Source organism: Thunnus thynnus, chromosome 3 (genome assembly GCF_963924715.1).
Source record: "Thunnus thynnus chromosome 3, fThuThy2.1, whole genome shotgun sequence".
Classification (NCBI taxonomy): domain Eukaryota; kingdom Metazoa; phylum Chordata; class Actinopteri; order Scombriformes; family Scombridae; genus Thunnus; species Thunnus thynnus.
The window spans coordinates 12885967-12909607 of record NC_089519.1 but is presented as its reverse complement, the minus strand read 5'-3'; the positions used below and the strand labels follow the sequence as shown (position 1 = coordinate 12909607).

At 40.1% G+C, this 23641-nt stretch overlaps 1 protein-coding gene across 4 annotated transcripts in view; it reads right to left on the bottom strand.

The window, feature by feature from the left end:
* rptor (regulatory associated protein of MTOR, complex 1) overlaps nucleotides 1-23641 on the bottom strand; it is a 179658-nt gene that overhangs the window by 94816 nt on the left and 61201 nt on the right. For all 4 annotated transcript variants that reach the window (XM_067584282.1, XM_067584280.1, XM_067584279.1 and 1 more), the window contains exons 5-7: nucleotides 22114-22272; nucleotides 19425-19571; nucleotides 11199-11374 (exon numbers count right to left, since the gene is read on the bottom strand). In XM_067584282.1, the coding sequence (XP_067440383.1) occupies nucleotides 11199-11374; nucleotides 19425-19571; nucleotides 22114-22272 (482 nt within the window). The remainder of the gene's footprint in view (nucleotides 1-11198; nucleotides 11375-19424; nucleotides 19572-22113; nucleotides 22273-23641) is intronic.

The following is a 23641-nucleotide window of genomic DNA, read 5'->3' as shown; positions in this document are numbered from 1 at the left end:
ATCTTGGGATGTTTGATTTGAAAGAAAACTTATTTTAATTGTAATTATAACTATTCTAAATATCTGTTAACTGTCCCCGCTCTTTCATCTGTTTCACTCTGCATTGAGTGTTTTATCTGCGGTGCTTTAACTGTGCGCTCTCCCTCATGCCTCTATGTGCCTTTTTTCTGCCTCTTTCTCGGTTGATGATCATGGAGACTGTGGTGGAAATTATAAATGAAAGTTTTGACAGCATTTTGGGCACAAATTCAGGAGTCTTATTTCTGCTTTGTTACCACGCACCTTCTGAATTCGGCAGATATTTTCCCAAGGCCAGCGAGTTTTACGCAAGACCGGAGCAACAACAGATCTGAGACAATACAGTACAAGCCTTGATAAAAGCTCCCTCCACTGACCTCATAACTCTCATTCAAATCAGACATCAAGTCTTAGAAACCAACGTATAATCTGGTGTCAGCTTGTAGAAGGCCGTTGTGATTCCTGCTTTGTTGTGCAGACTAAAGATTCACTTTTATCTTGTAGATATTCAGGGTTCCGTGGATTGAAACATGCATCTGCATCCCTGCTTGATCCCCCTGTTAAGTTTGTCTAAGGGATTGATAGATTGATACCCACTTTATACATAATTTAATATCACTTCTTATCACACACTAGACAACACATTTTCCATTTTAATTATTTACTTTTGGTCCCCGTCTCATTGCTAAGCAGTAAACATATTCACTTGCTTTGTTGCATTTGTAGTTTTGATATTGAAAAAAAAATAGTGTAAGCATGCCAGAGGGGAATTGTTACAGTTCACGTTCAGACACTGTGATCGTAAGCGCTCACAGAATCACTTTCCTCTGATCACACTGCGTGATCAGAATGAGGTTTTTTTATCATTTGAGAGCGCACGATAGAGCTTTTTCATAGGCAGATTGTGAATCAAAATAACTATAAATACTGATGTCACCAAACACTGCAAGTGCTCGCCATGCCTCCTCCTCCTCTGTCCTCTCCTCTCTCCTTCCTTATCTCCCCTCTCTTCAATGCCTGCGGGGATCTTGCATCTCTCTGTTCAGGGGTTGGATGGAAACACGCTCTCCCTGATGCAACCTCTACTATATCTATGCTCTGTTTATTTTAGCCCTTCTGTCTGTTCCTGCCAGACTCCATTTTGAGTTTATCATCTCTGTTTATATCTGCAGCGAACACAGAAAAAAACATAAACAAAATATTTAATCAGTGGTTCAAATGATATTCAAGAGTCAACGTGGAACTGTCTTGGTTTGTACTGTATTGGGGAAAACAATGATATACCTCAAACAGCAAAGCACTGGCACATGACAATGCAGGTTTTGCACATCATGGCTTTCAGTCAATATGTTGCTGATCATTAAGACTTAAGAATAAGTTTTCCTGGTTACATTCTTCCCCCTCTTTGTTCCTGGAGTGTCAGGCACACTCAGGGCCTGTGCTTTTCTTTAAAGAGACAGCAATTCACACTGATGTCATGTGGGATCTCATTATTCTCAGGCAGTAGGAAGACCCTTTGAATTTAAGTGCCATGGATTACGTCACAGTCAGGATGGATCAGTTGTTGGATACAAACTCCCAATCCATGCATGAATTTGATCTTTTTTGGAATTCAAATTCTGCTCCCAGGCGTGATGGCAGCTTTAAGTGCTGGTGGAGAAAACCGAATAATCAATAACAATCACCACAGATGATGGGCTGAATGTGGAAGCTGAAAAAAAGTGCAAAAGGCTTTGACCTTGTGATTGTATTCTTACAATAATATTTTGCTGTCAATTTAATTAAATTACCTGATCTTTTAAGATTAACTAAATAGATATGAAAGTCAATTTAACGTTAGGTCAATTTGTAAATGGTAAATGGACTGCATTTATATAGTGCCTTTCTAGTCTTCTGACCACTCAAAGCGCTTAACAACATTCACACACACATTCATAAACTGATTTCAGGTGCTGCCATCCAAGGTGCCAACCTGCTCTTCAGAATCTAATCTAATGCACATTCACACACCGCTGGTGCAGCCTTCAGGAGCAATTTGGGGTTCAGTATCTTGCCCAAGGACACTTCGACACACAGACTGGAGGAGCCGGGGATCGAACTGCTAATCTTTCGATTAGCGGACAACCTGCTCTACCTCCTGAGCCACAGCGGCCTGGTCTCACAGTCAGCACATTTTCAGAACTTGTAATCATGAATTCTTGGCATTCCCAGCATTTGAGTTAAAATTCTCTGTTTTCTAATTTAAAGAAATGTTGTTATGTGTCTGTCTCAGATGAGCCACAGAGTCCTTTCTCAGTTCAGGATCAGCACTGATCCTGGTTTGAATGTTACTACTAACAGTATAGCAAAAACAGTAATCTTTAGGCAGTGTGGTCCCTGAACGATCAGATGTGAAACTACTAGAAAAAAAACAGAACTGTAAATGTAGCCTAACTCTACCTCTTGTCAAAACAGTAACGCTGTTGTTGGCTAAATTAATCTAACTGTTTTTCTTAGAGCTGAACGAATCAATATTTATTTATATTACAGTGGGTCAAAAATTACAAATAGAGTGAAAAGTGTTGCTCATGGTGACAAACCCACAGAGAATTATTATCCAACCCTGCAATCCCACTCAGCTTGACGGAGCATTTTTCAATCTTTTAACTCTTGGTTTTGGTTTTCCGGATGCTCTCTCACCATCAACCTTGTTTCCAGCTGCAACAGGAAGCTGTTTTCAACTCAAAGCTCATATTCAATAACATGAATAATAATGTTTATGTTAACCATATCAATTTTATAAGCCCATAATATGTTAGATATATAATGTTCAGCTTGTTGTTTAATGTCACATGGCAAAACTATTGTTGGGAATAAGCTGCAATAACAACGCAATGCCTTCATTTCAAAATGGTACATGGCTCCTGTGGGTTTTTGTAGTAGAATATATGTATAGAGGATTATAAGCAACAAAGGAGTATTTGGAGTATTTTCCACTTTTTCATTGTTACATAAAGCTGATATCAAGCTGCTCATTAAGTGGCTGTGGACTCCTAAAGTCCAGTACAACTGCTGATTGTTTCTGAGCAAAATTTCAAATGATGATACATTATGATTAACGTTCAGGACAAATGTGAAGATGGAGAGGGTCCTGCTTGATCAGCATAGAAACATGCTCCATTAATGCTTTCACTTCTAATTAACATCAAAGTGTAGTGCTAGTGATATACTGTACACATTATGCTAATTAAAATACATTTCCTGAACATACAGGGATGTTAACCTTGCCTACGGCACTATTCAGTTTAAAAGAAGATTCACCTTAAAATTCACATGTTACTTCCTATAATATTGTACAGATCCATTTTAAAAAAAAATTTTTTAAAAACCCAAGCAGCACAGCCTCTATCGATGATGTCACCTTGAGACAAATCCTGGAGCGGCTCCGACAATGAATAATGGAACAAATGTTGAGACTCTATGACAGCAGCCATGGTGATTTTGCTGGAATATGAACACATTTACTGACTCACAGCTATAAGTCTGACATTCAAATTAAACTGATTTGGATGTACAGTAATAAGCAGATGCCACCTGATGACATTAAGTGTGTAGACTATTGTGCATATTGTGCATTTATAGAGACTCATTTGACCCTCCAAAATAACCTGAATATGTTCTGGTGATTTAATGGCTGTATTCACGGCTGTACGAGTGGTCACTGAATGGTTTGAGTATGAAAATGATGTGAATCATATTCTCTGGCCAGAGTCACAGTCAGATCTCAACCCAGTAGAACACCTATGGGAGATTCTTTCTCTCCACCATCATCATCATCAAAAAAGAGGAAATATCTTTAGTGGAGTTCCAGAGACTTCAGAGTTACAGAGTCTATGCCAAGGAGCACCAAAGCTGGACCAACACTTTACTACGACTGTACTGTATGTTGGTTCTTCCTTTAACTTGTCAACCATGTATCTGTATGTATTCAAAGCTATACAAACAAATGCACCCACAGATGTTTCTTGTTCATTCTATGGTCCCTCATAACTATTTCACATTGTTTGACATGAGGCTTTAACAGAGATCGTCGGTTTCACCAACTCTGTCCCAACTTTGCTAGATTCTAGAAAAACAGACGACTGAGTAGTGATGACTTTTATCTTCAAGAGAATCTGTTTGTTACCACAGACCATGGGCATAACTGGAACAACCTGTTAGGGAGCCCTGGGGCAAAAATACACTGTTGGGTCTATAATAACCTCCCATCTACCGTCTGTGCATTGTGGATGTGCCCCGTCACCTCCAACCAAAAACCACCAAGAGATGGACCAGCACTGCTTTGACGGAATAACAGTACGGGGTACTTTGTCACTAATTGTGACAATTTGATTAAACAATTTAATTTTGAAAATGCAAGACAGGGTAAAACTGCTGATAATGGGTTCACCTTCATTACTCAAGAGGGACGAATTCCCACATGTCGTCTGTTCAATGGGGTTTCAAATCCGCAACACTGACCACCGTTGCTATTTTAGACTGACTTGAGATGGACTTTCAGTGGCCATATATCTGTTTAAAAAAAAAGCTAAAATATAATACAATGATCATATTCAGGGAGGTGAATAATTTAAGTTTTTGTACATTATTATAAGATGCAAAACCTGTTTCAAGTGGCAGCAAACAGGGTTCAACTTCCTGCTGATCAGGTCCTAGTGAACAGACGCTGCCATTAGTATGCACGTATGATGGGGTTTTCTGAGGTAAACCTGCTGCTGCCTTTAAATCCACAGAGGTCTACAGGAACTAGTCAGCCAAGGCATATGCAGTGTTATGTAACAGTTCCCTTCTGTAGTTCACCCTCTAACACGAGACAAGAGGGGGAAAGATGAATCTGTCAAAATTTTACAAGTAATTTATATTTCAGTTATTAAACCCAAGGCAAGAATAAGACCAGAGTGGTGTGTTGTGATTATTTCATTTCACCTATAGAAGCTGGAAAAAGGAGAATACATATGTAGCCACATTTCTTCTCAATGAACATAATGAGGCTGTGATGTGTGTGTGTGTGTGTGTGTGTGTGTATGTGGGTGTGTGTCAGGGGAGCTCCTGCTGAATGAAAGGAATACAAGATGTGGTCATGTGAGCCCTTACTGCTGCTGCATTTCCATTAAAACCTCATCTGTGTTCTTGCTCTTGAAGGTGTACATACTGTTTACAGCACATACATGAAGATAATGAGATGCTACATGAGGTCAACATCATGCCTGTCAAAGCTGAGCAGCAAGGTTGAAAGGTTTACATCTATGCATCGTTATCAGCATGCATGATTATTCACATACATGCAGCAAAACATAGCACCCCGGTGGAAGGGTGAGCAAGTGTAGAGCGGGTGGGTATTGGTGCAATATTGAAGAGATGAGAGCAGGGTCTTGCTGAGGAGTTGGCTCAGCCTGCTTTGCATTCTGCACTGTGATTCATCACTGCTGCCTGATTCCTCACTAAAGCATTGAATGACAGAGGTGCCTGGCAGAGGTGGTACAGTTTCCCCCCTAAATAATCTTTCTATTATTTTGGCCACATGTGGTTTTTTTAACAAGACAATAGGTTTTGTCAAACAGTCTGTACTTGTGTTCTTGTCGCAGCCCAAGTCCTGTCACAATTTAAGTCAGAATTTAAAGAAATATGGTCCAAATGACTGCAAGGGCTTTGTGTAAACTTGGGGTGACAAGTATCACAGCATTCATTTTGCATAATCCAGTGGCAATGGCGGTGGCTATGAGCCATTTTTACAACTGTTATAGTTTTTGTTCTACAGCACTTGTGTAAGTTTTGAGAGTTTTTTTCCTCAGGTGAGATATTAACTATTTACATTTCAAATATCTGGTCGATTTATCCAAACAACGTCTACTTGAAAATCTCACCATCGGGCCAAGATCGTAAGTCTTGGCAAGGCCTTTTGTAATTTACTGGTGGCACAGATGTTTTGAACAAAAGATATAATAACATTGGAACATAAACTTCCAGGGTCAAAATCTAATATTTGCTGCAGGTCAAGTTAGTTTGGATAACGGTGATTTTAAGGTTCATGATTTATCTTGCCTATTTGCTTCGGTGTATTTTTGGGTGCTTATATGCAGCTACCATTACAGTCACACTTCAGTAAAAATCAATCAATATGTATAAATGAAAACCAACAGTGGCAGTGTGGTATGCGATGATATTCAATTTTGTTTTACTGTCAATACACATTGCAGTGAGGAGAACAAGGTAACAGGATATGCATGTATTTAGTCTCAAAGCAAAGTATTAGACAATTTGCTATTTTTGTCCTGATGATGGAGCTGGATGAAGTGTCAGCAGACAAACAAAGTCATTAGGAAACATCACCTGGGAAAACAGATGAAACAATATATAATGTATGAACAAATTGTTGTGCCAATCTAGTAGTAGATATGGAGATATTTGACTGGATAAATGAAAACTGACTACCTCATGATGGCACTGGGTGAAAAGTTAGTTGCTGTGATATTTCACTCAGGGCCCAAGTGGTGGAACAATTGACCGCCCAACACTGCTCTTTATAGCATCCATATCATTAATTCATCACATGAACCTGTTAACCATCGTCAGCAGTGATATCTCAGAACTGTAATCAATGATTAGTTTGTAATGCTCATATCTAAACCGACTTTACAAGGTGTGACACAACTAAGGATAAAATAAGAATTAAGAGCAAAATAAAATGTTGACTTTTATGTAAACTAAAAGAATGATAAAAGCTGATAAAAGCTTATGAATGCACCTTTCATTGGCATTTTACAAATCTCTATGTAAATGGAAAAAATTAAAATAAATTTAAAAAAATCACATAATCAGTGCAGCTGGTTATCAACCTAAATAATGTTTTACTAAAAGATTCCATCTCTCATCTTATATTTAATCTCCACCTCATCACATCACCCTCAGGTTGCTTTAGAAAAACATGTGTACGCCTGGTTTGAAGAATGCGTGTGGTGCACACATTCTCACCGCACATTGTGTGTTTATAAATAGCAGTTTATGTGTGGGAAATGGCGTATGAATGGTTTTTGTGCGTACGCATCGTTTGTGCATCTGGCCGCTGGTGTCATCCTGTTCCTTTCCCTCTATTTACAGACGCTCACCTCCTCCATCCCTCCCTGTCCATCACAGCAGTGGGGAAATCCCTTGAAGATGGCGCTCCATCAGTAATGATTTTCTGCTCAGCTGAGCAATGAAAGGTACACATGCACTCGCTCTGCCTGGCTCGCCCCAGCCCATTCTCTCTCACTCTCTCTCTCTCTGTAAACCCCATCATCCATCCCTCAATGCATCTCATTAAAGTTTTAAAGCCAAGGTAAGCCAGCACATCAGTGAATCTCTCCATCCGCCCACTCATACCCTGCTAAACTCCACCCCATCCCTTTCTCATTTTCCCCCAGTTTCTCACTCTGGGCCCATGTGAAATTAAGGAGAAGACAGCTCGGCATGTCTTTATTTAGAAAATAATAAGCGAACAGGAGAGGCGGCAACAAACTATAGGAAGAGCAGGAGGAGGAGTGAAGTGGTGCGTGGGAGCTGCAGCACGTTTGGAGACTCTTTAAGAGCTCCAGGTCTCGGTGCAAGCTGGAGAGCAGGTTGATGTAGCAGTGGGCCACAGCTGGCATGTTATCCTAGTGGGGAGGTATTTCGAGCACTGGGACTCTTCTCAATCAAATTGTTATTCTCTACCAAACCTGGCAGGAGGACTATGAACGGCAGCTGTATACTATGTCTGGAATTAGTAATGTACCTCCCAGCTGTACACAGTACCTCCTCCTTTACAGCCTTGAGTTTAAAGCGAGCCTCTGTAACTTTTGCTGAACAGCAACCCCAAGTGACAATCACAGGATAATGGTCAATTCTAAATGTAGTTTAAGAGTAGCACAATAATGTAATGCTAGTAATGTCAGTTACACAAAAATATCTACATAAAGTTTGCCAACATTAGCCACCATGAGCTACTGGTCATACCAGACCAAGTAAGGCTGTAGCAGAAACCCCCTGAGTGTACTGAGCTGAGCAGGAGTGTATTTTACTTCTTATAAATTCAACTTTTCATTTCTAAGTGTTAGAAAGTGATATTTCTTCTTCCAAAAGTTACATAGTCTTGCTTTAATTTACAGTGAAGCCCACTTCAATTTCAGTTTGAACAGGGAGAACTACATGTCAAAAAAAGAGTGATGACTGGATTTGTTGTTTTCCTCAAAAAAATCTATGGTATTCTTCTATCACAGAGAAATAACATTGATGGAAAAAGTTTTTTTTTTGTTCTTTCTGATAGGTATGTATTTCATTTATTATTATATTGTGTGCTTTCAGAGTGTAAATAAAGGTTAAATGAATTAATGAATAATACATTTGAATTTTCTCCTTTGAAGCTTTGATATTCATGTAAAATGTATGCCATGTGAGCTTATCAAACTCTACTGAGCTACGTAAGGGAATTTCAAATATATTGCATATATAATATGAGACTAAACTTCCCCCGATTCATTACCGACTAACAAATAATTACATTAATATGAGCCACTGAACTTGACCTTACAAAGTCATTAATAGAAAGAATCAGTCCCAACGTTCCCTGCAAGTCACAACATCCATTTTTGGAGGCAGAGGGTATTAAGATATAGTTCAGTCAATATTATCCAGCAGGCTTTTAGCAACTTGTTCTCTGAAATGGGATGTTGGTAAGGGATATCAATATTAATGGCATAATACCGAGACCTCATTATGCTGAAGGTCATGGAGGCATGTGGATTTGAGTGGAGGAAGATAAACGAAACTCTTCAACATTTATGGCAGAGAAGAAACATTCGGCTAGCTGTTGGACACCTCCTGAAGGCAACCTGTCATTCTCACTTACACACTTTTTTAAAAGTTATGCGCCTCTTTCAAATTTTTTTTTGAAAATTTGTTAAATCATCCATCTGACTTTTAGTGTGTGCAAGGTGAATTCCATCATTAAAATGCAAAAAACTGTGGGGGTAAGTAATGATTTATGGCACCAAAGGGACTTTGTATGGGCCGTAAAAGGGAATGAGAGTTTGTCCAACTACCTGACATTTCAAAACAGGCCTTCTTTTTTGAGTAATTCACTATCACTTACTAGGGCTACACCAGTGCTCATATGATACCTGAGTTTCAGCACTAACAACAAACAATTTATTTTTTAAATATTATATTTATGTTTGAGGAATCAAAATCTGTTTTCCTACAAAACCCTTTTTCATTTAACACATTGTGCCAAACTTCCAAATGCATGTGGTTAAATGCTGTCTAAAGTCAAGCAGCTGTACAAGAACTTTGTTTAAATAACATACAGTCTGAAGCTAGCAAAGTTAGCTGATTTTCCAATTTAAATGAGGGAATATCTGATAAAAGAATAAGAAAAAGACAAAGACCAACCAACCTAACCAGCAATACTTCACAGTTTTGGATTCTGGATGCTTGTGACAGATTTCAGTCAGGACTTTAACAGTATTGAGATTCAATACTCAGCCTTATCACTCACAGTGGCCTAATTTATCTCTCTAATCAGCTCTCACTTCTGTCAGGAATAACACAATCTACACATAGGATGTGGATTGACATGACATATATTGCATATGTGTGTGTGAGCTGTGTTGACAGTGGATCGGAGGTGATGCAATCACCTTTGCCTGGGTGTGCAAGCCCCATATGCTCAGTCTACCCCACACACAGCTGACTGGCTGATGAAACCAGTGTGCTCCTGTGGTTTAGCTTGAAGCTCCATCAGTACATCCCTCTGAATGATACATCATGGCACATTTAAATCAGGCCACTGTATCAGCCACGTCTCCCAAATGAACTCATTTTGCCTGAATATCTTTCACATCTTTTGCAGTGTGACTTTTCCACTTGGTGGGGCTACAGCCTGGCAGTTCTGTGTATTTTGGCCATGAGCATACGCCGTACAATGTAGCATAGGGCTAGCTGCTTATGGCTAGTGTCCAGACTAGTGGTTTCTAAAAGTATCTTTTGGTGGCCACTTAGCAATTGCTTTACAATTATCAACACAATAACAGAACTATCTGTGTACGTTTTGCCTGCCTTCAGGGTGTACATGTTGTCTAATAAGGAAGAAGCAATTGGGTGGAAAATTACTCAATCTGGCAACATTTCTTGGGTGTAAAATTTTCCACCCCAGATGCAGTTATTTTCAGCATGCAGTGTCAACCAATCAGGGGCCACCAGGAAAAGCTGAACATATTACACACATACCGCCGTCAGGTGGAGAAAAGTACGTCCTTCAGCATATAGACACAGATTGTAGGCAGCACTTTTTCATTAGTCATCACATGTTTCTGTAATAATGTGTGATTAATAAGTAATTATGTGAGAGTAACAACTAACATTTATACACACATAACACAACAATAACAAAAATGATTTTTCATTAAAATGTGTATTTCACAAATGGAATAGCAGAGGGGCGGCGCCCCGGCGCCTTTAATGGACCACAAGCCTCAGCCTATTTTACTGAACCCTCCTCTGCGGTGATTATCACCCTCCCCTCACAGCACTGGAGATGATGTTGGTTTACATTTTTCATCATAGCTGAATATTTATCAGAGCTGAATACTGAGCAGGGTTGGAGCTCAGAGGAATGTCGGTACTCTACACACTACACATCATCGTGTCATCAGAGTGTCCAAGAAGTGATCCAACCTGTCGCTAACTGGCCTGACAAATGAATGACACACGGTCTACTGCAGGGAGACATCTTCTGTTCCCTCATTATCACAGAGAAATAAAGAATAATATGAGAGAATTAATCCATAATCTGAAAATAACTTTATAAATGATTACATCAGATTAATCATAATAAACATGATGTTCAGAAATGTTATGTTTGAAAATTTCTTTTTTTTATCAGTTTCTTGAAGTTTTTCTTCCCCTTGTTTTAAAGCCAGTTTGGGCTCAGTAATGGAGAACACAGTTTAAAGGTTCTAATGTAAAACAGTTATGTGACAAAAGTTCCATCTAACCAAGGGAATCAATTTGGGTCATATCCTGATTGTACCATCTGGAACACATATCTAAGAATTCCTTGATGCTTAAAACATTCAGTGGGTGGTAAGAGTGGAGGTAAAGAAAGAGTGTGAGAGGAGCATTACCACCGGAGGGCGATCTTGATGGGTGTGGTGAGGCAGGAGGTGAAGAGGTCAGCTGGGAGGTCGGGGTTCATGGGCAGCAGCTCGCTGGCCTCGCAGGCAGCCAGCTGGATGCAGTTCTTCATGGAGGGCGGCAGGGGCATCTGGGCAAGCGGGTGGCTGGGGTTGATGGCTGCCACCTGATCGGACACAACAGGACATTGTTTCTTTACCTTCATTTGGCTGCAATGATCCACATCTAGAAACATAAAATGTGTCATGTGCCCACTAACAAGAAGAATTAGCTTTCAAATATAAAATCAGGAGATATTTTAAAGCTGTCCCCAATGCAAAGATATTCAGTTTAACTGTCATAAAAGACTAACGCTTCATTTACACTCCCAAGAGGATGTGCATACGGACAGCTGTGGACACCATGGACGGGTAGTTGTTCTGTTTATACTACTGGGGTCTGCTTGGAGGACGCATTCCACACATGCGCAGTACATCACCGTCTACAGGAAGACAGTGTTGTGACTGCATGTACCTGTCTGCACCAGCACTGACACAACAAATTGCAGGTACACAGATGTCCGCACGGAGACTACGCATACACCCCACCCTCTGATGATGAAATTTATGTCATGTGGACCCTCATGGACGCAGAAACTATCATTTCAGCTTAAGGAAACCAGAAAAATTGGACACCAAATTGAGAATTTGGGCATGTTTTTCTTAAAAAATGACAAAAAATGATTAATCAATTATCAAAATAGTTAGTGATTAATTTAATAGTTGGCAACTAATCAATTAATCGACTACTCACTGCAGCTCTAGTTTCGGACATAGAATTATTTAACTGGTCCACAACCTAACTGTCTGGGGAAATTATTGACAGAGGGACAAACAGAGAAGACCTGACTTTTCACCATATTCTGACATTTTATAGACCAAACGAGTAATCAAGAAAATAACTGTCGGATAAATTAATAATGAAAACAATCTTTAGTTGCAGTTCTAGTCAGAGGACTCAGACATGGAGAGTATACGTTTGTCACAGACCCTGATAGATCAGTCAAAAATATATTTGCGCAAAGTTGCTGCCATTTACAAAATGTGGAAGTACTTCACTTTGATGGCTTTCCTTGTTTGCTGTGGTATTATAGTGTCTAGAATTCAATTGTGCTTTGTGACAATGGCAAAAAACTAGTATTGTGGTGGTAGCAGACAGAAGAAGCAGACAGGACGATGAACTCAAGTTGAAGACCAGATAAGACATGAAATGAAAGGTCAGAGACAAACTAAAGAGCAGCAGCTCCAAACTGATGGAGAAAGATATAGATGAAGAAAAGAGTTAAAATTCCCAGAGAACAAAGACAACATAGAAAAGAAGAGACCTTTTTGGTATCTCAATCCTTGAAGTAAAAGCGAGTAGAAAGCTTATCTGATCTCCATGTGTGAGTTTATACAAATGTCCAGCGATGGCAAAAGGTGAAGGCTTTAGCATCCTCTGACCACCTACACAAGCCTGCTCTAACTGTCATCACTATTACTGCAAGCTGTTTGTGCTCGACAGATTTGGCATCACCTCATTGCTCCCCGGAAAACTTTTCAACAAAAGGCAGATTCATCATTCATTTGATCACCAGCAACAGATTTCACCAAGAGCAAAAACTCAACATTTTTCCCCAGATTTACCGCATACGGATTTAAAATTTCGTTTTTTATTATTGTATGGACCTTAGAGCTGTTTTTTAATCTTCATAAGATACCGGTTTGGAAAAGAACTGGCACAAACTATGAGTTAAACGTCTTGCTTTCATTATGAACAGTATGGAATGAGCACTGAAGTCTTTTTTTCAGTGCTTTTTGCAGGTTTTGGCACCTTGTGTTTCCAGGCAAAACATTACACCTGAAGCACTGCCTGAGACATTTTGAGAACGTTATGATAATGTGATAATTTATCGATCCCAGTGGGAAAATGTTCCCTCTCACCTGCCCCCTCAGCAGGTGGTCTTCGATGGTAAACAATCCTCTTGTCTATTCTTAAAACAGAATTAGCGTGCTATTTCCTCACTCTTGGACAGCTCAGTCAATACTTAGAAACGTGAATAATGGAGAGGGCTTGCATATGATGTAAAACTTTAATTATATTTGGAGCTCTTGACTATTTATGTGCTTATTGTGCTGTTGTACTGTTGATTTGTTTGCTGGGAGTTAAATATGGTTTCTGTCTTTTGCTGAGTAGACTTTAATGAGCTGTGGGTCTTAATAGAGGCAAGAACCCAAGACTTCCCTTCATCATCGCTGACTGCAATGGTTTATTTCTTTCATTTTGCAGCCCTGCCTAATTTTAGTAAGAAATTAGGGAGGGAGATTATTACATTATTATTATTATCGCCTCTTTTCTGCAAAACACAAGTCTCAACTTTTCCGAGGAGCACTGCATCATGGTGCACGTCCGTGTGAAGGGTGGAGGGTGTCTGTTGATGACATGTCAGATTACAGTCCATACTCTTGCTCCTCTTTTGTTGTTCAAATAACAAAAACTTAACAATAAACTGCCGGAGGACTAAAGATCCAAATTAATACGAGAGTTGTTTCTAACGCTCTAATTAAGGAAGACAAAAAAAGACAACTAAAATGAAACTTGATCACAGCTGAGGGAATTAAGTTGAGAATCACAAATTATTGAAATATACTCCTCACATTTCATTAGCCAGAGCTCAGGAGATCTCAGATTCTTTAATACTCAATACCCCATCAACAACACTCCTTACAACAGTCACAATGTGCCAACTATAAAAGGGCTTCAATATCCATGGGCATAGGTTTACTTTCAGAAATATAGGGGGACTCTGAAGCTCACTGTAGATAAATTTGTCGGTATAGATTGCAAACGGTTCCTCTAAGATCTCTTCCAAGAGCTGCAGACACCTCAACAGCTGGCTATAGCAGCGGAAAATGTTGCTTCAAGTGTTAAAACTCTTTCTGTGTTGTATGTAAACACTTTTGGGGGCTGCAGGCACCGAGGCCTAGCAGCAGGAGCGGGTGTGAAAAACCTTCAGACTGTCTGGCGCAGTGTTAGAACACACTAAAAGCCTGGCAATCAATCCACAGTAACACACGCAATGACGCAAGTTAACATGTGCAGACATATAGCATGAGAACATATCGAGACAGCCACGGGGGCTCTTTTATATACATGAAACGATCTTAAGATACACGCAGCAGTGACACACCAGGGCTCCTGAACAAAAACGTCACCCTGGGCCTCCCAGCTTGCTGTGTGCTGTAGCTCAGCATCTGATGCGAGTCTGGTTGATCTCACACTACCTGAGGCGAGCACTGAGGGAACGTGCTGGTCTTTCTGCGTCCAGAGGGTGAGCCGAGTTGATTAGAAGATGATAAGAGAAAACAAATACGATAAATGATCCACAGGCTGCCTGGGAAACACGACAGGAAAAATGCACCTCCTCCTAGTGTAGTGTAGGCTTGAAAAATTCATTTGTCACAAGCAACACAAATAGTATTTTATTCAATAAACTGCCACAACCTGATTCAACTTTTCAATCCGGTTTTCAGTTAAACGAATCAAAGTGCAAAAAAGGCCTGTGATGGGGCACTGTAGATTTATGTAATGCCTCCTCGCTCCTGTATATATACTGCACACCCTCCCTGCTCTCTGCTAGTACAATAACTCATTAGTTGACTCTATAATAAGTCAACTAGCGGAGAAAAGGCGGCAGCAGAAGAAGCACAGATCTCAGTGTGAGACATTATGTATTTACAGTACCGCTCTACAAGAAGCTCTGCACACACATGAATAAATCATAATATTAAAAATACAGAAGAATAGTCTTAATTAATTGGGGGGAGTGTGATAACATGTGTTCAACTGTGTGTGCATTTCTCTTTGAAATGCTCGCAGGCGTGAGTGGGTGCCGATTGTTGCTTTGCGGATGGATCTGTGCCAGTCTTGGTGTAACATAATTCCTCTTCTCTGTCTCTGTCTCTCTCTAATGAGGAAAATGTCGACTGGCTCACAGAGACAGACATCACAAACAAAGCGGCATGCGTTTCCAAAGCCTCTTGTTGTGTCAACCTAAGAGGAACAGTGTCTCTTGAATGAAATTTCGGAGGAACTGTGTGACGGCGTGCCGCAGTAATCCGTATGGTAAATACGACAACATTAAGCTGATTAATGCCAAGCATCCACTGTAATTATCACATTAGCATATTGTAATCTCACAAATTACCATGAAAATCACCATGACAGCTTTCTTTTCTCTCTCCTCCGTTGGGGATATCAGGGCACAATTTAATTGCTGAGAATACCCTTTTTTTTTTTTTTATAAAAGTGACACTAATTTATGAGACTAATCCTATGAGGAGGAGGGGAGGCTGATTTCAGATGTAACACAACAACACACGATGACTGCAGAAGGAACACAGTCACGCACGTACACGCAGGGCTACCAAAACACAACTCTAGTCGAGCAATAAATTTTACAGCCGTGAAATTAATTATTCATTAAAATGATAGAAGGAATCGGTGGAGGCTTAATGTGAGCATCCTGGAAATACCGGCAACACAAACACCTAGCCCGCAAAAATAAAACACCACACACAAGCTCTCACAGTCCAGCGTGCACTCACTGTGAGTGCTGCAGTGATTCTCTTTGAAAGTCAGTTACACACACACACACACACACACACACACACACACACACACCTCTTTCCACCCTGCAGCTAATGCAGTGAGCATGTTTGCTGAGTGCACGCATGAAGTGATGAGATATTTAAAAGGAAGCAGGTGGCCCTTTAATAGAGCACTCAGAGCAGACACCTACACACACACACACACACACACACACACACACACACACACACACACACACACACACACACACACACACACACACACACACACACACTCTGACTGACTGACTGACTGACTGACTGGAATGCAGAAGGTTGTTGCATTGATAAGGTGCGGTGGAGGAGTGATTTTTTTCTTCAGCTGTCTCCTTCATACTTTTGTCTTCATCTGCATCACTGCATCCCCAAATAATACAGTCCCCGGTGAGATCAGGCCTGGTGTTCAGGAAATGTGAAGAAGTGTGCTTGTTTTAACAGTGTGTATTCAAAAAATGTGTGTGTGTGTGTGTGTGTGTGTTGTCTTTGCACGATTCCACTCGGGACCACCCGTGTGCATGCACAGACTGTCGCGACAGAGAGATGAATGTGCAGGAGTGCGTGGGCGAGGTGGGGGGCTCCCCGCTTGGATCATCTCCTGCATGATTAAAAAGCCTCTGGAAGTGATCGGCGCTCTCTTTATCTTCCATTACCCCTCACTATTATACACTTCCTGTGTGAGTGGGTGAGAAGGGCAAGCACTCAGGTGGAAAAGGGAAATTGCTTATGGACCTTATGCAACTTCCCCTGCATTTAACTGGGGGGACTTCCTCAATTTATTTCCCTCCCAAAACACTACAGTTAAACCCTAGAGCTCCCACTTTTAAATAAACACTTTTTGTGCAATGGTGCAGCTAATGCCTTTTGTACACAGCATGAAAAATCTATTTTCCCAAAACTAACTCACCAAATGTTTACCATTCTTGCATCAGCCACACAGTGGCCCTCCTCAATGACCACAGCAGCTTCACAAGCTTTACTCCCAGGCCTCAAGGCTGAGGTTTGACTAGAATTACACTCAACAGACAGTGGTAGCTAAAACTTTTATCTTGGCTGCAGCCTTGGGAGAACCCCAAGTGGCCCATTACTCTGTAACCCTTGTACAAACTAGCTACAAGAGCGTGGAGTTTCTGCTCCCACCACCTCCTCTCTGACTGCTACAACACTGATCCATTTGAATCTAACTTACTACTTCTGCTCCTGTGTGAAAGCCTGGCCTGATTAGATATTCAAGAGGCGAGAAAGGTTGGAGGGTCAATTTACTTTCAATATGCATTACTTCAGCCAAAATAAAAAAGTAAAAGCTCAGTCTGTAAATTGTGAACTTTCAGTATTGTTGTTTCATATATAAAAAATGTTCTGTGTGATGAGATTTTCAAGTAAGCTAGGTGTATTTTGGGATGTGATTTGAACCTTGCCCTCACCCTGTTTCGCCAACTTTAAACTTTGCTGACAGGTGATCTTCTTGGTTACGGTAAAAACTGATAAAAAACAAAAAGCTTCATATACCTAAGATGTGCCATTAAAGCCAAGTCATTAAACATTGCTCATTATGTAGTTGTAAGTAGATCAATTCATTGTTGGTTTGGCTCTACACATGAGATTTGTTGAAACATGTAGAAAATCACCTGCCTTTTACTTAAACGCCATATAACAAGTGCGTGTTACATTCCCCCTAAGTGTTAACTGGAGCATATTTTCCTGCTCTGGGTGTCATTGTGTGCTCTCTGTGCTCCTGGTTACTGTTGAGAGCAAACGAGGACAAGAAGAAAGGATTCTTAAAGAAAATGAGCAGTGTAGGTTGATTAAGTCCTGTCTTTGCTGTAGGATATTTAAACTTCATACTTGGGTGAATTTGCATTGAGATAATAGAGCGGTCGGGATAGTTTTATTTTAATGTACTGTACAGCTACTGTATATTCACCAGATGTAACACTTAGCTCTGGATAGGTGACTATGTCTCTAAAGGCAATTTACACTTCAGTTCCTTCACAGATTTTTCACAGGCTATCACAGGCTGTTTAAGAGCCACAGTTTGTACACCACCCAGCACTACATGTTTACGTATTTAATATCCAGTGAAGGCATAGCCTGATACAAGGATGCTTCATTTTTTTAAAATTATTTTACTTTAGCTAATATGTGGTACAAGTTTTAAATGTAAAATCTCAAATAACACACATCAAGAAAAGAGCAACTATTAAAAAGTAAAGACTGAAACTTTAACACTCATTGACTATATATAGTGCAAATGTTAAACTTGCTGCTACAATTACTGTATCTGACTGGATAGTCCTCGTTGCCTTTGTTGGTTGGATTAGTTAGGTTTAGGCAATGAGCCAATCAGAGGCAGAGTAGTGCAGGTCATGACTTTGCCACCCTAGGAAAAAAATATGGCATGCAGTATATACTGGCAGGTCTAAAGCATGCTATTACTGTCTTTTCCTATAGATGATGCAAGTTGTTGTGTGTAGAACTGGTCGAAAACTTTAAAATGTGAGTGAATTACAGGTCAGCTCCATGAGCTGCTTGAGTTTCTCTTATTGCAGAAACGCCTTCACAAAGTAAGAGAAAATAATTGTTTTAATTATCCAAATATGGACCTAATATAGAAATAAAAAATGGACCTTGTAGCTAATCTTTTTTTTTTTTTTTAATAAGTAATAAGAGTTGTGATTTTTGTCCTGACAGCTCAGCCCTGCCGTGACCTCTGCAAACCGGGAGAGAGCAGGAAAAGCTGAGGATGGAGAGACACTTGTGAAAAGTTCTGTCAAACACTGCAGCAACTCAGCAGTTTGGCTGCTGCCTTCACCTTTACTTTAACGGTAACACAGCATTCACAGCAGCTCTTCTTTACTCTCGCTCCACCTCCTGCCTCTCTGCTACGTACTGTTCATTCTGTACCTTCCCCTCTCTCTCTCGCTCTCACTCTCTCTCTTTCTCTCTCTCTCTTTTCCCAGCTAATCTACAGTCTGGCTGAAACTTCCCCATGAATAATTGAGATGAATGACAGCGCCAGCTCATTAGGAATTCACATAACATGCCATAGCCGGGAGAGAGAAAGAGGGAGAAAACGTAATAAAAAGATGAAGCAGTGAAAGGACTGAGGCTGGTAGTGGTGGTGTCTGTATGAGTGTATGTGTGTGAGTATTTATGTGTGTGTTATACACTCCCGAGACCAAACCAAAACTCAATCATCAAGTCAAGCTGAGAATCATGACTCGACACCTCTTGGGTCCCCTTTATGGATACAGCATATGAGTGTGTGAGTGACGGAGTGTGAGTGTATATTTGTGGTGTGTGTCACCCAGTTTGCCGCTAATAAATCATAAATACCGACAGATCATTTCACCTTGTTGGCGCACACACAACAACTGTGTGTGTTTGTATGACTCACCTAATCTCTGAAGGGTGTTTTTTTTCCCCCCCCAATTACAACCCTACCATTAATTCATGGCTGCTGTGTTGTGATATGCCATAAACCATGAGTATATGTGTGTGTATGTGTGTGTGTGTGTGTGTGTTTGTTTGTGTGTCTCCACAGAAGCCCACCTCTAGCTCCTGCTCTCTCTGCAGGGCAAACTGTTTGAAGGACTTAACGATGATTCCCGCGTTGGAGCAGTCGTAGACAAAAATGGACGGGCTCCCCATCCACGTCTGCAGGTCGTAGATGGACAGCGGGATGTACTGGGTGTAGTTCTGAAAGAGAAAACGAGAGAGGCTGTCAGAGTGAGGGATGAGAGAGATGGTGCATCATGTTATTGCTGATAACTCACTTTTATGGATTTTTTTTGGTTAATTATTAACTAGTCATCTGTTTGATGAAGAGTGTGAGCAGAGGAGAGGGGGAGAGGAATAGTGGAAAAGAGAATTATAACGAAGTAACGAGAGACACAGAAAAACGAGAATCTTGGAGTCACAGAGAGAGAGGCTGGCGGTAATAAATCTAAAAACCACTGTGCTATAAAGGTGTTATACTTTGTGTTAAATTTGGTTGTACAAGACTTCCTTCATTTCTTCAACACCAAATCCCCACTGATCTCCTGTTTCAGCAGCCAGTGACGCAGCAGCTTCATTTTATAGGAAATAGGAATAAGTATCAGGAATACATTATGGAGGAGAAGGAAGTAGAACAGAGTAAGGGAAGAAGACACAAGGCCTGAGGGTGCACTGGGGATGTGGAGGCAACAGCTAAGCCTGGACAGCGGCTGTGCATCATTGTGAGTGGGTGCTTACTTACAGGACGGGGCAATGAACAACTCAAGATTTTATGTCCATATCCTGTAAGAATATCTGTATTCGAAAAGCTACATTACTGACTTTTCTTTAAATGTACATTAATTGAGTTTGGGAAGTGGAGCAAGCTGTTAACACGACATTGGCTTATAAAGTTGTTATGGCAAAGACACACAGCAGACAGAGAACAACATAAGCATTCATTAGGAGTCGTTTTGTGTTAGTTTGTGTCCATCTGTAGCTCCGTTTTGGTCTCCACCAACTCCTGATAAAAATATATATGGCTTTTTAGCTGCTAAATGCTCCACAGGTAGTGCGCAGTGGGTATATCAGAGCTTTGACGCTGAAGACAGCTGTCCACTGCTGCTGGAAATGATGCTGATGAAAGCGGAGAGAGTGAACCAAAACAGTAAAACTCTCTGAAGAGTTGGGGGGAATTGCGGATTCGGATGATAAAATCTCTGTGAGTTCATCACTACAAGTGTCTCCTTTCACATACACATAGTTGTTTGATCCATCGTTGATATATACAAATATTTATTAGTGCAACTTTAAAATGCTGCCTGGACAGGAATGTAAAAAACTAAGAAGGAAAAGTTGGTAAAACCACTGGTGTCCTGAAAACTTTCTGAAACTATTATTTCTTGTTATCTTATTAGGAATGGATAGTACATGGTGTTTGTGATGATAGTGTTAAGATTTCAGCTTTCTATATTGGCATTGTCATATTTCACCAATTATATGATTCCATAATTTGACATCTGCCACGTGTTTTATTAATCAGTATACCTTTGACCAGGAGCTTTACAGCATTAATCTAATGAAAGCATGTTTTACATTGGCTTTGCTTTACTCTGATTATTACCTTAATCACATTATAATTGTATTTTTAATGCATGTTGTATATCGAATCATTGTTTGGTTGAATATCCCATCATTGTTACGCAGATGACACTCAGCTATATTTTTCAGTGAAACCAGATGATTTTAGCAACCTAGACATTCTCAACAACTGTTTAGCTGCAATACAGGACTGAATGTCTCTCAACTTTCTTCAATTTTTGGCCCTGAAGAATCGACCCATTTGTCAAAACTAACACTACGAATCTTGGCATTATAGTTAACCCTAAATTGAAATTCGAACACCAGGTCAACAAATTGGTTCACTCGTGTTTTTTCTAACTAAGGAATATTGCAAAAATCTACAACGTCTGACTTACAACGTATCATTTATGCCTTTATTTTTTCCCCGCCTCGACTACTGCAATGCCCTTTTCACCTGCCTTAGTCAAGCTGATCTGGCAAGTCTTCAGTTCGTACAAAATGCAGCAGCTAGACTATTAACTAGGACTGGCCATAGATCGCACAACATTCCTATTTTAGCCTCACTGCACTTGCTGTCAGTGAAGTTCAGGATCAATTTTAAGATTCTTTAATCACTTATAAGGCCCTACACAGTTTAGCTGCTGCCTACATTTCCGAGCTACTAAGCCCTTACACTACCGAGCGGTTACTTACTCATCCAACCAAAACCTGTTGGGCATACAGCGTGCCAACCCAGACTTTGGAACAATCCCCCCCCCTCCTATTAGATCCCCCTCCAGCTGAGTCTGTTGACTGTTTTAAACAACATTTAAAACATTTAAAAACCCACTTTTTTAGGATTTCCTTTCTATAACATTAGATAACTTCAAGGGTTTGCTTTGGGTGGTGACTGGTTGCTGTATGCTTTGTGTGTTCGTATGTGCATTATGTCTGTATGTATTTTCTTCTTTTTTTTCCTGTTTACTTTTCTTCTTTTCTTTCTGTGCCGATGTTGATGTAAAACACTTTGTAACCTGTGTTAAAAAAGGTGCGATATAAATAAAGTTTTACTTACATGTAAACACGGCCTGTGACATCTTAGCAACAGATAATTAAGTCTTCTGTGGAACCATGTTGCATTAAAGGGTTTCCATTGCTACTATATGTGAATGTGAGAACCTATTTCCTGTTTCCCTTGTACCTTATTAAAAACCCAGATCTCTCCATTGACAGTGGGTCGTGGCACCCCGTGGCCATTGTAGTGGAAGAGGACTCGCTCCTCTTTGGCGTTGCGTCTCAGTGACGTGCACAGCTTCTTCACCTCGTCCACTGTGGGGTCCAGGCTCTGTTTGTAACGTGCCTGAAAAACAGGAGGGGCGGGAGGAAGATATCAGCATCTGGAAGTCAAGTTTCAGGCACAGAAGTAGGAACTTGGTTTAATCTCACAAGCATGACTTTATGTACAATGATAATATTTTGGCCTTCTGTTCGAGTAAACCAGCAGATCCACCAACAAGGTTAAACACAATATTCAAGATGCCGCTTCATTCAATCCCTGTGAGTGGATGTGAATCATTGCTTTGTGAAGGAACATGAAACACGCACCAGGAAAATGTACAATGACCCATCTTAACTACAATTTATTTATGTCCCCAAAATCTTTAATCCAGATAGAGTTGAATATAGAATCACACCAAACATTTCCACATCCATCACTTATCATGCCTGCAAACCCTAAGAGATAGTAAAAGAAGAGCAAACCAAGCATTAGATCCCCATACATCATGTTAAATGATGCAATACCCTATATAGAGGCATCAGTAGGTATTGGTGGTTGTGTAACAAACAGAAAACAAAGCCCAGAGATAGAGAAGTACATCTATGACAAACAAGGCTAGATGGCCATCGGAGGTTTTCTCTGCTCATTTCTTTATGTACTGTATGTGTGCGTCATGAGTCTTCATATGAGAGAGAAACTGAGGGCACTGAGTCATGCTGATCAAACAGTGACTGACATAAACAAGACGTACTACTGTTTATTTTAATTAGTCATTTCTATGGTAGACATCTAGTAAGTATAGGGATTAAAGCAAGAAAAGATTTTTGAGCCTGAAGAGCTGTGTGACGTTAATCGCTTCTAAAGGAAACTACCTGACATGTCAAGCTGAACTGTAAGAAGATGTTTTTCTCGAGGAAACACTAAACAATACCAGAGAGAAAATTCTGTGTACTGACATTTAAAATTCAATAAATCTGCAGAACAGACAAGGACACAAAATCTATGACCAAAAAAGTCCAATTCTACATGTCACACTCACACAGTTTCAACTTCACATTAAGTTAAACATTGTTGAAATGCATATTACTGTTTCTTACAGTAACATGGTATACCCAGTCTTTTTACATTTAATGTGGAAAAGATGGTAAAAGAGGCCAAAAAAGTACTGAACAGGACCAGTTGACCTGATTTTGGATAAAGTTGGCAAGAGTGAATCACGAACCATGAAAATCATGTGAATCATGTGGTATGACCTTCACAGTAACCACATCTCAATCTAATTGAACACCTATGGCAGATTTTGGAGTTGACAGATTAAATCAAATCCAAAATTATTTTGAATACATTTAACCTTTTCATCAACAAATTACTTTATTGATTCTAGGCACTGGTAAATATACTGAGGCACAAATTCAGAACCTAAAACATTTTCTTACATTTAAGAGAAACA